The following is a 14,578-nucleotide window of genomic DNA, read 5'->3' on the forward strand; positions in this document are numbered from 1 at the left end:
GGTGATTTGCCTACCTCAGCCTCCCAAAGTGTTGGGATTATAGGTGTGAGCCACCGGGCAGGTGAGAATGGTTTTTTATTCTGGTTCTGCCATTTACCAGCTAATAGTCATTTTAAGCAGGTCATTTATTCTTTCTGAACCTCAGCTCTCAAATTTTAAATCATGATTTAGTTTGGGGGTGTCCAGAAGACCCTAAAATAATGTGAATGCAAGTAGTTTCTTTGGGAGCAAATTCCAGGACATCTCAGAAGGGAGTTGGGAAGTGATACAGGTAAAGGAAAGAAACTGGTAAAATGTACTTAAGCAAGTGACCACTGTGAGCAACTAAAGCTTAAAACTGCTTGGGGACAACACTGCAGAATTGATATCGCAGAGATTTCTCATCCAAGGGTTAAGGGGGGCTGGGGTATTTATAAGTATTTGTATATCAACTCCAGTCAGTAATTTGTTGAAGACTCTGAGGGGCATTAATTTCCCATTACTGTTGGCCTGCTGAGTTCCCTGCCTGCAGGTGGAAAATACCTTCACTCAAAGAGATATAGGTGCTGGTGGAAGAAAATTAAGGAGGCTTGGACTGAAAATAGTGACAGCTGAAAGGATATGAACAGGGAACTGACAGGGTCTGTTACAGAGGATAACAGTTTTCTTAAAGTTGTTGCATATTTAAATGAGATGATATACAAAAGATCCATTCCTGGTGTGATAGCTTTTCTCCTGGCTTTCACAATCCCCACAACAGCAATCAGGAGAGGCCCTCAGGGGTCCTGGACCTTTTCCAACGCTCCCTACACGACCAATGTGAGCTCCCTAAAAGGCAATCTCCAGACATGGCATTAATATAAATGGATTACTAACCTCTCTCAATGGACTTCAGAGATTCTATTAAATTCTGCCTACATCTCTACTAATCTGCCACTTTATAGAGCACTGTTGTTTACATATGGCTATCTACATCCTTTAATCTTACTCAAGCTCCCACCTCTTTCAGACACCCCCCTGCGCACCCCCATGCATTCTGGAACTCATGGTCTGGTAAGTGTTATCCAAGAATGGCTACAAACCCACATTATTACGACATTGTACTCCTACTTGTGTAGTCATTTGTTAATTAACTGTAAATTTTAGAAGGTTTTTGAGTAGGGAAGTAAAATAATCCAACGTTTGGTAACATTTTCTTGTGCAGGATTGGAGGAGGACGGGAAAGAGGGAAATGTGTGTGTGTGTGAAGTTATTACAACTATCTGTCTTGAGGCATGCGAGGTAGGAGGACTTGACTAGGGATGAAACGCAGTGACGATAAACGAAGGGGCCCCTGAGAAAGGCGCAAAGAGGTGTCTCTTAAAATAAGCAAAGGCCTGCTGTCGGAGGACTCGTGTCTCAGTACAGGCTGCCACTGTAAGCTTTGCAATATTCCTCGAGCCCTTCTCCACGAGTAAGACAGGAAGGCTCTGCCTTGCAAGGTTACAGCATGGAGCTGGGGGACTGCGCCGGCAGTGCGCTGAGCAGCATCCCTGCGATACGGTAAAGCGCCAACCCTGTTTTCTCTCATAGTAAGAAAGAGGTGGGGTAGATAATAGCATCTTCACCCCAGTAGTTGCCGTAAGTAGTGATGCTAAGAATCCATCACCTCGTAGCTATCAGTATCAGTCCGCCATCTCCCCTTGCTACCACACCAGGAGGTACCCATAGGAGATTGCCCCGACTGGCAAGTCCCGCGCCGGGGTTCCCAGGCCACCCTCACGCTTTCCCTCCAGCCGCGCGCTGTTGCCAGGGCCCAGGCACCGCCTAGCTCCTCTACGGACCAACGGCCGCGCGGCTTGGGCACCGCCCAGCTTCAGCGCAAGCCAATGGAGGCGCGGCGCGGGCACCGCCCTGATCCTGCGCGGGCCAATAGCGGCGCGGCCCGGCGCAGGGGCCGCCCCGGCTTGGCGGGGAGGCGGGGAGGTGGCCACTGGCTCCGCCCCGCTCCCCTCTGACCCGGTGTCTGGTCTCTCCGTCTTCCTGTTCCAAACCACGTGGACGCGTCGGGGCTGTGGGAGGCAGCCCGCGCCGCCGCCGTCGGTGTCGCCGCCACCACCACCGCCGGGGTCACGAGTCCCGCGTCTGTCCGAAGTCGCCGCTCTTGGGCTGCCCACTTCTTTGCGGAGGGCGCGCACATGGCGACTCAGGCGCACTCCCTCAGCTACGCGGGGTGCAACTTCTTGCGCCAACGTCTGGTCCTGTCCACCCTGAGCGGGCGCCCAGTCAAAATCCGAAAGATTCGGGCCAGAGACGACAACCCGGGCCTCCGAGGTAACTTGGAGTGGGCGGCGCGCGGGGTGGGCGCGGGGGCTGAGGGGAGACGGAGCTGCTGTCCTGGGGGTCCGCGCGGTGCTGGCTGAGGTGCTCGGTGTCCGGCGAGCGCGTCGGGCAAGGCAGGTGGCGCGTCGCCTCCAAAGCCGAAAGCGCACCAACGGTGGGGGAGGCGGGGTCGGGGTCCGAGGGGAGCGCTCAGCTGCGCGCTGCGCTCGGCGTCTCCAGAGCGCTGGTAGTAAACATCTGCACGTTTTCCGGCTTTACGTGTAGCAACAAATCCCTGGCGTCGCCCCCTCGCTTCCCTTCAGTCCCTCTTGCCCTCCCCATAAACCTCTCAAAGGAGAAAAACAGTTTGTTGGACCGAAATATGATGAATGAACCGAGGGAGAGACATTGGGAGAGAAAAGTACCTCGGGTTGGTTCTCAGTCCTGTCTCAAAACAGGTCTCAGAAGCAGCTGCCCCCTTGGACACCGGCTGTTTCTGTCGCCATGATTTCTCGGCTGCCCTCACACTTGTCCTTGGGTGTGGATAAATAAATTTTAAAATTCTGTGTTTGTTTTCAGCCGTGACTGTGATGTGCGCAGAACAAGAGCTTTGAGATAGATTTTTAACAGTCATGGGCCTAATTGCCTTTACCTTAGAAAAGGGATTGGTGACAAGCGCTAAACTGCAGGCTTCCAAGCCCACTTTTTGCTCTACAAAGGTACCTTAACAAAAAAACAGGCGCCACTTAAACCCACATCGCTTAAATGGCGCGGGTTTCCAGTTGGCCCTGGTTTACACCTAGCCCCCTATAACGAGATACATGCATTTAAAAGCTTCTGACTGGTGGTTATCCCAAGTTGGGAGAGTAAATAGTCAGGAGAAAAGGGAAAAACCTGTCTGTAAATTGAAGGAGAGTGATCGTGGTTGGTCTTGGGAGCTTCCTGGGTGGTGCTGATGTGTTTCATTTTTCACTGGTTCTTGTTTTATCATTTGTCTGAATGCATTTTGTTTGGATAGTTAGATCTCTGCCTCTCTTGGGTGGTGATTGGTTGCACATAATGGGCAGAAGATGCCATGCCATCGATGGAGTTAGAAGGTTAGGAAGGAAAGAACCAGAATATCCCAGGTACAGTGGTGAGAAACCTAGTGATGGTAGGAAGAACTTGTGTTGGTGGTTCCTCTCCTCTCTCTCCTGCTCAAAAACATTGAGAAAGTTAAGGAGAGACCACAATGGTTTATGCCACGACTTTTCCGTCAACAACTGTTCCACTTAGTTTGACCCTTGGGCAAAGTGTTTGCTTGATTGCTCTGTGGCATTTTCAGCCAGCTCTCCATCCACTTTACCCCCAAGGTAGCTCAGAGAACTTGGCACTAGCTGGATATGGTAATAAGATGGGCTTCTGTTTTCTATAAACAGTAGGCATAACCTTTTTTTTTTTCCTTTTTTTTCTCTTAAAGAGAAATGGAAGTATAGCCTGGAAACCTGGGCTTTCTAAAAGAAACCTAGTTCTATTTAGGGATTTTTCTCTTGACAGGTGGACTCCAATTTAATATTTAATGTTCCAAAAGATGCTGCTTTTCTCTCCCTCCACTATCTGTGAGCATCTTTTCAAAGCATCTTGCACATAGGAGCTACCATTTCTTCCAAGAACAGGGCTTGGCTACTTGGCACTTTCTTGAAAGGGTGTCAGACGCTGATACCTGTGGGATGTAGAACTGGTTGGCAGTAGGTGTGCTGGTATTTTATAAGGAGCGTTACTGTAGAGCATTATTTGCCTTACCTGGTTCATATACCAGGGGAAGAAAGAAAGAGACTCTTAATTTTTTGTACATCCTGTACTGGCTTCTGAGGCCCTGTGTTGCCCAGGGCCTCAGAAACCTTGTAGCTGTTTGTCTGCTTAATTTCTTTCTGTGTGTGTGTTTTTTTTTTTTTTTTTTTTTGAGCCAGAGCATCACTCTGTAAGGCTGGAGTGCAGAGGTGCAATCTCTGCTCACTGCAACCTCTGCCTCCCGGGTTCAAAGCTACTCTCCTGCCTCAGCCTCCTGAGGAGCTGGGATTATAAGTGCCTGCCTTCATGCCCAGCTAATTTTTGTATTTTTAGTAGAGACAGCGTTTCACCATGTTGGCCAGGCTGGTATCAAACTCCTAACCTCAAGTGATCTGCCTGCCTTGGCCTCCCAAAGGGCTGGGATTACAGGTGTGAGCCGCCGTGCCTCACCTGTCTGCTTAATTTCTTACAGAGGGAACTGATAGATATGCATTTGCAGATACACATGTATATGTGTATATGTATACGTGTACATGTAAGTATGTACATATAGATGTGCACATAAATAGATGTAGTCCCTGACACATGGTTTCTGATCATAGTCAAGGGGGTCCTTGGTAGCTTGGTAGAAGATGTAGCCAGCAGGCTGTGTTGTCACTCATCTGTCCCTTTCTGCCTTTTCCTGACTCAGATTCTCAGAGTTGGAAAAAAACTCAGAGCATATCCAATAACATCTTCAGCTCAAATGCAAGAATCACATCTCTTAAAGGTGCTTGCTTAAACATCTCTCATGGTGTGGGCTTTGGAGGGTAGAGGTAGTACTGGAGGCTTTCTGCCTCCGGAACATTTATTCAGAAAGTGTTTATTGAGCCGTAGTATGTGCAGGGCTTTGTCGGGGAGTATATATGTGAGAAGCTGATTGCCCCTGCTCTCATGGAAGCATCTAAGTAGGAAGTTAGTAAGTTTGAGTAACTTGAAATAGGAAGGATTCAGTGTTGTACAGGGGCTCAGTGGAGTTCAGAGCAGAGACTTCCCTGAAAGTTATGAAGGCAGGCGTTTCTGATCTGGACAGATAGGATTGAGATGGTGGCTGCGGAAATCATTGTTTGCTACATAAACAGTTGTTTTTTTTTTAAAACAACTTTTTTTTACTTTAGAATCAGGTGCATGTGCATGTTTGTAACATGGATATATTGCATACTGGTGGGGACTGGGCTTCTAGTGTACCCATTATCCAAATAGTGAACATTGTGCCCAATAGGTAATTTTTCAATCTCCCTCAATCTTCCTCCTTTTCCAGTCCGCAGTGTTTGTTATTTCCATGTTTATGTCCACGTGTATCCATTGCTCAGCTCCCGCTTATAAATAAGAACATGCAGTATTTGATTTTCTGTTCCTGAATTAGTTTGCTTAGGATAATGGCCTCTAGCTCCATGTTTCTGCAAAGGATATTATTTTATTCTATTTTTTTTTTTTGAGACAGTGTCTCACTACATACTTTTTAGTATGTCACTAAAAAGATAAACACCAAGAATCCTAATGACCAATTTTCAGATACAGTATTACATTGTTTGGAAGCTGTTGTATAAATGCGCTCTCTCTTTTTTGTTTTCTTTCTTTCTTTCTCTTTCTTTTCTTTTCTACAGCCTCAACCTCTGGGCTCAGGTGATCCTCTCACGTCAGCTTCCCAAGTACCTGGGACTGTAGATGTGTACCGCAGCACCCGGCTGATTTTTAAACATTTTTTCGTAGACATGGATTCCTGTCTATGTTGCCCAGGTTGGTCTTGAACCCCTGGACTCAAGCAGTACACCTGCCTCAGCCTCCCCAAATGCTGGGATTACAGGCATGAATCATCATGCCCAGCCTGATTTCATTCTTATTTTATGGCTGTGTAGTATTCCATAGTGTATATATACCATATTTTCTTTATCCAATCAACCATTGGTGGACACTTAGGTTAGTTTCATCACTTTGGTATTGTGAATAGTGCTGCAATAAGCATACAAGTACAGATGTCTTTTTTGTATAATGATGTCTTTTCCTTGGGTAGATACCCAGTAGTGGAAGTGCTGGATCATATGGTAGTTCTGCTTTTAGTTCTTCGAGAAATCTCCTTATGAAAGAAACAGTTTTTAAGTCAAAAAGTTCTTTGTTTTATTTTACTGAGGTAAAATCCTTAATTTGTTATGGTCATAATACTTGGCAGTTGAGAGCTTGGGCTTAGTATTGGACCTTGGTTTGAGTACGAGTTCTGCCTTTTGCTATTAGCTCTTGGTCCTTGGGCAAATTCTTTAACACTTCTGAGCCTCAGTTTTTTCACCTGTAAAGTGGAGCCAGTACTACTGACCTCTCAGGGTTATTGTGAGGACTAAATAAAATAATACTGCAAAGTGTACTGAACAGTACGTGGCACATAGGAAGCATAAATGTTAGCTGATTTTATTGTTATGTACCTTCAACCCACTGGGTATAGGTCTGCTCCCTGGTATGCCAAATCCATTCCTGTTTTTATGTGGAAATATTTCAGATATTTGAGGAGAATTAGGCCTTCTCTAAAGTTTTCCTTGTAGGTTGTTCTGTTTCCACATATTTGTATGTTATATGTAAAGCACAGTGGTTTTTAACCACAGGCACTTGAGTTCCCTAGGGGACATATGACAGCATTTGGAGACATTTTTGGTTGTCCCAGGTTGGCGGAGGGGAATGCTACTGGCCTCTCGTGGTTAGAATCCCAGGATGCTGCTAAATATCCTACAGGACAGCCCCTTGCAACAAAGAATTAATTCCATTTAAAATGCCAGGTATTGTTGATGTAGAAAAACCCTGGCCTACTTGACTTTAGAAATTAAGTCTTTTCTTTCCCTGTATTCCCTAATGAATTCCTAATGATTAGGAATAGCAGCATGTGACACCCAGAAGACTATGCAGGGATTTAGAAACAGATGAGACACAGGTCAAACTCTGTGACTTCAGGCAAATCAGTGAATCTCTTAAAACTGTCCCCTTCCATTGCAGAGGGGTGGTAAATACTGAAAAGAATACGAACCCCAAAGAAGGATGGTCCTGGGATGGTTGTTATGATTGTCCAGCCACATGTATAATTTATGCTTCATTTTTGAGGAACGTGAACAGTTACGTCATTTCGTTGTACTCTTTCTTTAATTGAAGAGGAAGTAAATAATTTTTTGTTGTTGCTGCTGTTTTACTGAAGGTAAAAAAGCCAACACATAGGTGAGATAGTTGGTGAAGGCAAATGTCCACTGAGGGACAGGGCTGGAAAGAGAATGTGGCCAGCTCCTGCCTGAAGGGCCTGTTCTTCTCTCCCATTTCACAGCGTGATGGACCTGGGTCTTCCTCACCAGTATTTTAAAGCAGCTGTCCAAAGTGCCTCTGTCTCTGGATTTCATGAGGGCTGTGTCCTGCAGGGTTCAGTTTAACAGTCTCTGTATAGTGTAAGGTCTAAATGGAAGAGAATCCCACCAGAGTAGTTGTTTAAAGTTGGAATAGCAGAAATAATGGACTTGAACAAGAGTATTGGTATAGGAGTTAGGAGACAGGATCCTGAGCAGGCCATGTAACTAAGCCTCAGTGTCTTCCCTTGTGAAATTGAGTTACCTGGTCCCATGGTAGAGTGGTACACATGGCTTAGGCTGATGAGATTCTGAAAAAGAAGAGCTAAGTGGAGTTTTAATCAGAAGGTTCCTTTAAAATGTGCTGAGGAAGCATGCTACAAAGAGGTCCTTTGAAAGATAAAACATGTTTTGGTACACCAGTGCATTGTTTTGGGAATAAATCTGGTTGTTCCTAAAGTGGATCTTTTGAAAGGAGGAGGTACCTGTATTTTATTTCAGCCTAGCTTGGGACTCAGAATTCTTGTTGGATAACTGGTTTTGGGGAGTGACAGATAACTGTGCTACTAACTGTAGATTGAATATGTCCTGTTGATTAGGAACGTGCCCTTTTGTGCCTCTAATGACAAAGTGTGCTTCCAAGTGATGATTTTTGGCTGCCCAAAATAAGACTCATTTCTTCTTTTTTTTTTTCAAGACAAATGCCAAGAATCCTAACAACCAGTTTTCAGATACAGTATTGTATTCAGTTGGAACTTCTACCATTTTTTTTTAAAAAACCAAACTTTTCACTTTGGGAGGCCGAGGCGGGTGGATCACGAGGTCAAGAGATCGAGACCATCCTGGTCAACATGGTGAAACCCCGTCTCTACTAAAACTACAAAACATTAGCTGGGCATGGTGGCGCATGCCTGTAGTCCCAGCTACTCAGGAGGCTGAGGCAGGAGAATTGCCTGAACCCAGGAGGCGGAGGTTGCGGTGAGCCGAGATCGCGCCATTGCACTCCAGCCTGGGTAACAAGAGCGAAACTCCGTCTCCAAAAAAAAAAAAAAAAAAAAAAAAAACACCAAACTTTTTATTTTGAGATAATTGTAGATTCATGCAGTTGTATAAATAATGCAGAAAGATCCTGTCTGTACTTTATCCAGTTCCCCTCAATGGTGACATATGGAAAAACTACAGTACAATGTTAGAACCAGGATATTGACATTGATACAGTAAAGATACAGAACTTTTCTGTCACTTCCAGGATTCCTCATGTTTGTTGCTCTTTTGTAGCCACACCTAGTTTCCTCCTTCCCCCACTTCTTCTTTAACCCTGTCAGCCACTAATCTGTTCTTTGATCTCTGTAATTTTGTCATTTGAAGAATGCTCCATAAATGGAATGATATAGTATATAACCTTTGGATTGACTTTTTTCTTTTTTCTTAAATTTTATATTATAAATTTAAAAAATTTTTTAGAAAGAAAAAAAAACTCAAAGGGCCTTGAGTGAGTCCTGCATTATTTTTTGTCACTACTTCGTGATTTGGGAGTGGGTAATTTGCATGCTTGCTGCCTTCCTTGGATGTGGTAGCCATTTCTCAGGCTCTCACTCCTGAATCAAACCCTCATTCCTGTCACCCATGGTCACCATGGTAGACAGAGTGACTGTCATCAAAAGTTGATATGGTAGACGTTTGAATGGGTCGTTGCCACCACGCGGAGGTGTGTGATTAGCCTGAGGTTATCTAGAGTCATCATAAGGATTGGCTTTTTTTTTTTCATTCAGCATGATTCTCTGGAGATTTATCCAAGGTGTTTTTATCAAGTTTGTTCACTTTTATTGTGTATGAAAATATCACAAGTTTTTTATTTACCTGTTGAAAAACACCTGGGTTATTTCCAGTTTTTGGCTATCTCAAATAAGGCTGCTATGAAACTTTGTGCACAGGTTTTTTGTTGTTGTTGTCTCCCCCCCCGCCCCCCCCTCCCCCCCCCGGTGTCTCTCTCTGTTGCCCTGGCTGGAGTGCAGTGGCATGATCTTGGCTCACTGCAACCTCCCCATCCCGGGTTCAAGCAAGTTTCCTGCCTCAGCCTCCTAAGTAGCTGGGATTACAGGCACCCACTACCGTGCCTGGCTAATTTTTGTATTTTTAGTAGAGACAGAGTTTCTCCATGTTGGCTAGGCTGATCTCGAGCTCCTGACCTCAGGTGATCCACCCATTTCAACCTCCCAAAGTGCTGGGATTACAGGCATGCACCACTGCACCCAGCCACGTTTTTTTTTTATTTTTTAACTTTTTTATGTGAACATAGTCTTCTTTTCTCTGGAATAAATGCCCAGGAGTGCTCTTGCAGAGTTGTATGGCTGTTGCATGTTTAGTTTTTAAGATATTTTTCAGATATTGCTGCCCTGTTTTCCAGTGTGGATGAATCTTTTTTTTTTTTTTTTTTTTTTTTGATATGGAGTCTCATTCTGTCACCCAGGCTAGAGTGCAGTGTCTTGATCCTGGCTCACAGCAACCTCTGCCTTCCTGGTTCAAGTGATTCTCCTGCCTCAGCCTCTCAAGTAACTATAATTACAGGCACACATCACCACACCCAGCTAATTTTTTATATTTTTGGTAGACACGGGGTTTCACTATGTTGGCCAGGCTGGTCTTCAACTCCTGACCTCAAGTGATGCGTCCGGCTCGGCCTGCCAAACTGCTAGGATTACATGTGTGAGCCAACATGCCTGGCCTGGATGTACCATTTTTTATTCCTATTTGTAGTAGATGAGGGATTCATTTTCTCTGCACCTCATTGGCATTTGGTGTTGATACTACTTTTAATTTTATTCATTCTGATAGGTATGTCGTGCTGCCCCAGGGTGGTCTTAAATTGTATATTCCAAATGACTAATAATGTCTTCAGTGAAATGTTTTTCCAAGTCTTTTGTCTATTTCTAATAGGATTGCTTGTATTAACTTTTTTGTTGTTGTTGTTGAAGCAGGGTCTTGCTTTCTCATCCAGTCTCGAGTGCAGTGACATGAACATCGCTCACTACAGCCTCAGCCTTCTGGGTGTAAGCAATTCTTTCATCTCAGCCTCCCAAGTAGCTGAGACTAGAGGCACATGCCATCACGCCTGGCTAGCTTTTAAATTTTTTGTAGAGATGGCGGTCTCGCTGTCTTGTCTAGGCTGGTCTTGAACTCGTGGCCTCAAGCCGTCTTTCTGCCTCAGCTTTCCAAGGTGCTGGTGTTACAATTGTGAGCCAGTGTGCCTGGCCTCTACTGTTGCTTTTGAGAGTACTTTAAATATGCTAGTCCTTTGGCAGATTTGTTGTTTGCTAATATTTTCTCCCACTGTATAGCTTGTCTTTTTATCATCTTAATGTGGTTGTTTCCAGGGGGAAATATTTTAATTTTAATGACGTAGAATTTTTTTTTAATACAAACAATCCCATAGCATTTATTGACATCTTGTAATAACAAAAGGGTAATCAAAACAATATGAATAAATGTTGATACTGGACAAAGGACATCTAAAAATCAAAATGTATCCTTCTCAACAATTTCTCACTTCATTGATCATTTCTAGTTGGAGACATTTTGTAGCAGAGTAATATTATCTCCTTTTAGCATGACGACCCAGTTGTTTTCTTGACTTGGTTTTAGAATGAATCTCTTCTGCATCATCTAATATGAGGTTCATATAATCATCAAAATCATTTTGTAAGTATCTGAAGATGAGGTTGATGGGCCTGCACCATAACGCTCTGTACTTTCTGGACCTGGCCATGGTACGCCATGGTGGAATTTCGCAAAGAACACACCCGCACGCTGTGTCTGAGAGCAGTTTCTGAAATAATGATGTAGAATTTATCAAGTTTTTCTTTTGTGGCAGTGCTTTTGGTGTTAAGTCTAAGAACTCTTTGCTGAGCTTTGGGTGCAAGACTTGGGTTCAGATTTTTTTTTTTTTTTCCTATGGAGAGCCAATTGCCCAAGCATTATTTGTTGAAATGGCCATCTTTTTTTCCATGTAATTGCTTTTGTACCTTTGCACAAAGTCAGTTGAGCATATTTGTGTGGCTGTCTTTCCTGGTTCTCCATTCTGTTCCATTGATCTATGTGTCTGTCTCTTGCCAATACCACACAGTCTTGTTTGTTTGTTTGTTTTTGAGACAGGGTCTCACTCTGTTGTCCAGGCTGGACTGCAGTGGCTTACTACAACCTCCACCTCCCAAGTTCAAGCAATTCTCCTGCCTCAGACTCTTGAGCAGCTGGGATTACAGGCATGCACCATCATGCCTGGCTATTTTTTTTGTGTGTGTGTACTTTTGTAGAGACAGGGTTTCATCATGTTGGCCAGGCTGGTCTCGAACTCCTGATCTTAAGAATCCACCTGTCAGGCCGGGCGCGGTGGCTCACGCCTGTAGTCCCAGTACTTTGGGAGGCCGAGGCGGGTGGATCACGAGGTCAAGAGATCGAGACCATCCTGGTCAAATGGTGAAACCCCGTCTCTACTAAAAATACAAACAATCAGCTGGGCATGGTGGCACATGCCTGTAATCCCAGCTACTCAGGAGGCTGAGGCAGGAGAATTGCCTGAACCCAGGAGGCGGAGGTTGCGGTGAGCCGAGATTGCGCCATTGCACTCCAGCCTGGGTAACAAGAGTGAAACTCCGTCTCAAAAAAAAAAAAAAAAAAAAAAAAAGAACCCACCTGTCTCAGCCTGTCAAAGTGCTAGGATTACAGGTGTAAGCCACCACTGCCAGCCAGTATACCACACTTGATTACTTACTGTAGCCTAATTTTTCCTGATTATTCATTCATAAGTTGACTCAGTTGGGCACTTAACCATGATTGAAGTGCTTCCTAGGTGGGCTCTTCCTCTCATTGGGGAGACAGTGTCAAAGGTAAAGCTACTGAATTCTCTTCTGGCAGTATGGGTCATATCCACTGTTTGTGATTTAAAAGTGCGTCATGTGGAAGGCAGAGCGGTCTGACCTGGAAAATGCAGGGTTGCACTTCTGGTACTGGAATAGGCTGTTCCCTGTGTGTTGGTGGTAGTGCCTGGTCAGTTCGTCTGAGAGGACAGGTTTCCACTCATGGACATCCCAGTCCCTGTGGTAAGGTTTCTCATCTGTGTAGGTTTGCGGGTGTGTCTTGAGGCGAGCGCTCTCTGTGTAGGTTTTGCTGCTGTCTGTGTAATTGCAAGTGTGGGTAGTGGTCCTTTTTGGCTTGTGCTCCTCAGGGATGCAGGAACAGGGTGCTGTGAGCTCTTGGTAATGGAGCAGCGGGACCTGTGGCTGCATCTGGTCGGGCAGGAAGAGTGGGAAGTTGGGCTGAGTGCTGCTTCCAGAGGAGCAGCAGCACAGGGTGACAGACCCTGCTGCTCAGCAGGGAACCAGCTTGGGAATAGTCCTGTTGGGGAGCTGTTGCCTGGGGGGAATTTGCTTTTGGGCGCTGCTGAGAGGGGGCCCTGTGCCCAGGTGGGCCTCCATGGGCCAGCCGCTCAGAGCCTGCGGCTGTAAGGTGCTTCCAGTGCTGGGTGAGTACTGCCAGGGCTGCTTTTGGTAACACTGAAGACTAGCGAGCTGCTGAACTAGCTCCCAGAGGCCCTCCGCGAGGCTGTCCACATGGAACTTGTCCATCAGCCTGCTGGCTGCGGTGGAGTGTATAGGGGTTAAATTCTGGACGCGGGAGCCCAGCCGTGAAGCCGCACAGGAGGCTCATGTTGTTGAAGTCCTCCAGGTTGAAGGGAGCTCTGGGAGGGGTCCAAACTCCTGGCTGGCTGTAAAGGAGGCCACTGCTGCTCAGTCCCACGCCTGGGTGTCCCCAGCCTGCATGGATAGCCAAAGTGGCCAGTGGCCAGCGCTGACGGGGATGCTGCTCGGTGGGGAGGACAATTGGTTGACGCCAGCGAGGACACGGTGATGCCTACTGACTCCTGCTGGGACAGCAAACTGGAAAGGATGAAGTCCCCGTCCAGGAGGTCATGGAACTCCTCCCTAACCCCCTGTGGTAGGAGTGTGGGATTGCTACAACTGAAAGGTGAGGGACTCAGCTGCTCTCCCAAGTCTGTCACCGGGTCATAGTGGTGGCTGGGAAGCACCAGGGGAAGTCACTTTATGTGGAGAGTACCTCCCACTGCTGAATGCAGTGTCTTTTCCTTCCAGTTGGGTGGGATGCAACATGGAGAGAGACTAGAGCGGTGGGCCACTGACAGACAGCCATGTCAGACTTACTAGGTAGCTGCCTCATTAAGGTGGGGCCCAGAAGGCCCTCCGGAAGCCTAAAGCAGCAGGGGTATCCGAAATCCTAAAGCCAACAAGGAGGGAGTAAAAAGACTTCTGGACAACGTGGTGAGTCCCCCGTCTCAACAAAAAATGAACAAAGCAAACAAACAAACAAAAACCAAAAACCTTGCCTGGTGAGGTGACCTGCACCTGTAGTCCCAGCTACTTGGGGTGGCTGAAGCAGAAGGATCACTTGAGCCTAGGAGTTCCAGGTTACAGTGAGCTGTGATTGCACCTCTGTATTCCAGCCTGGGTCTTCCAGCCTGTCTTTAAAGAAAAGAAGAAAGAAAAGCCAAAACCAAAACCCCCCAAATTCCCAGAGATCCTTCTTAGGATCAAACGTTCATTGGAGACAGCTGTAATAAAAAGTTGTATGTACAAATGTTCTTAGAAAAGTAAACTCTTACAGAAATAGACAGCAGGGTAAGTAGGTCAAGTGGTCAGACTCCACTCTCTTTGACTCATCAGTTCCCCTATGCTGTGGGCACAGGGACAGTGGGCAGGTAGATGGTCAGGTAAGACTTGCAGTGGTGGGTGGAGCTGAGGACTTGCAGGTGGTGCGGGGTGGGTGGAGGAGAGATGGGAGGGGCATTTGGCTATACTTGGTGCTGTGACTGCCTGCCGCTGCCCACCACTGCCTTTCCTCCTCAGAGGCCGGCAGCTGTGCTTGCCCTCTCAGCCTGGGGAACTCAGTCTTTATTTCTTTTGCTGCTGTTATGTAGTTTTCAGCATACAAGTCCAGTACTTGTTTTGTTAAAATTATTTGTAAATACGTTATTTTTTTGAGGGGGGAGCAATTGTAAATGGTATAATAGTTTAAATTTTGGTTTCTAGGTTCATTATTAGTATATGGAAATACCATTGTGTGTGTGTGTGTGTGTGTGTGTGTGTGTGTGTGTGTGTGTGTGT

General features: G+C 45.9%; 1 protein-coding gene and 1 pseudogene across 1 annotated transcript in view; one reads left to right on the forward strand and one right to left on the reverse strand.

Moving 5' to 3' along the window:
- The first annotated feature begins 1,900 nt into the window (after positions 1–1,900).
- RCL1 (RNA terminal phosphate cyclase like 1) overlaps positions 1,901–14,578 on the forward strand; it is a 61,840-nt gene continuing 49,162 nt past the window's right edge. The window contains exon 1 of the mRNA XM_032291050.1: positions 1,901–2,292. Within this exon, the coding sequence (XP_032146941.1) occupies positions 2,157–2,292 (136 nt within the window). The 5' untranslated portion in view covers positions 1,901–2,156. The remainder of the gene's footprint in view (positions 2,293–14,578) is intronic.
- On the reverse strand, positions 10,809–11,380 carry LOC116559874 (annotated as a pseudogene).

This window comes from Sapajus apella, unplaced genomic scaffold (genome assembly GCF_009761245.1).
Source record: "Sapajus apella isolate SASKATOON/1434 unplaced genomic scaffold, GSC_monkey_1.0 scaffold24, whole genome shotgun sequence".
NCBI lineage: Eukaryota > Metazoa > Chordata > Mammalia > Primates > Cebidae > Sapajus > Sapajus apella.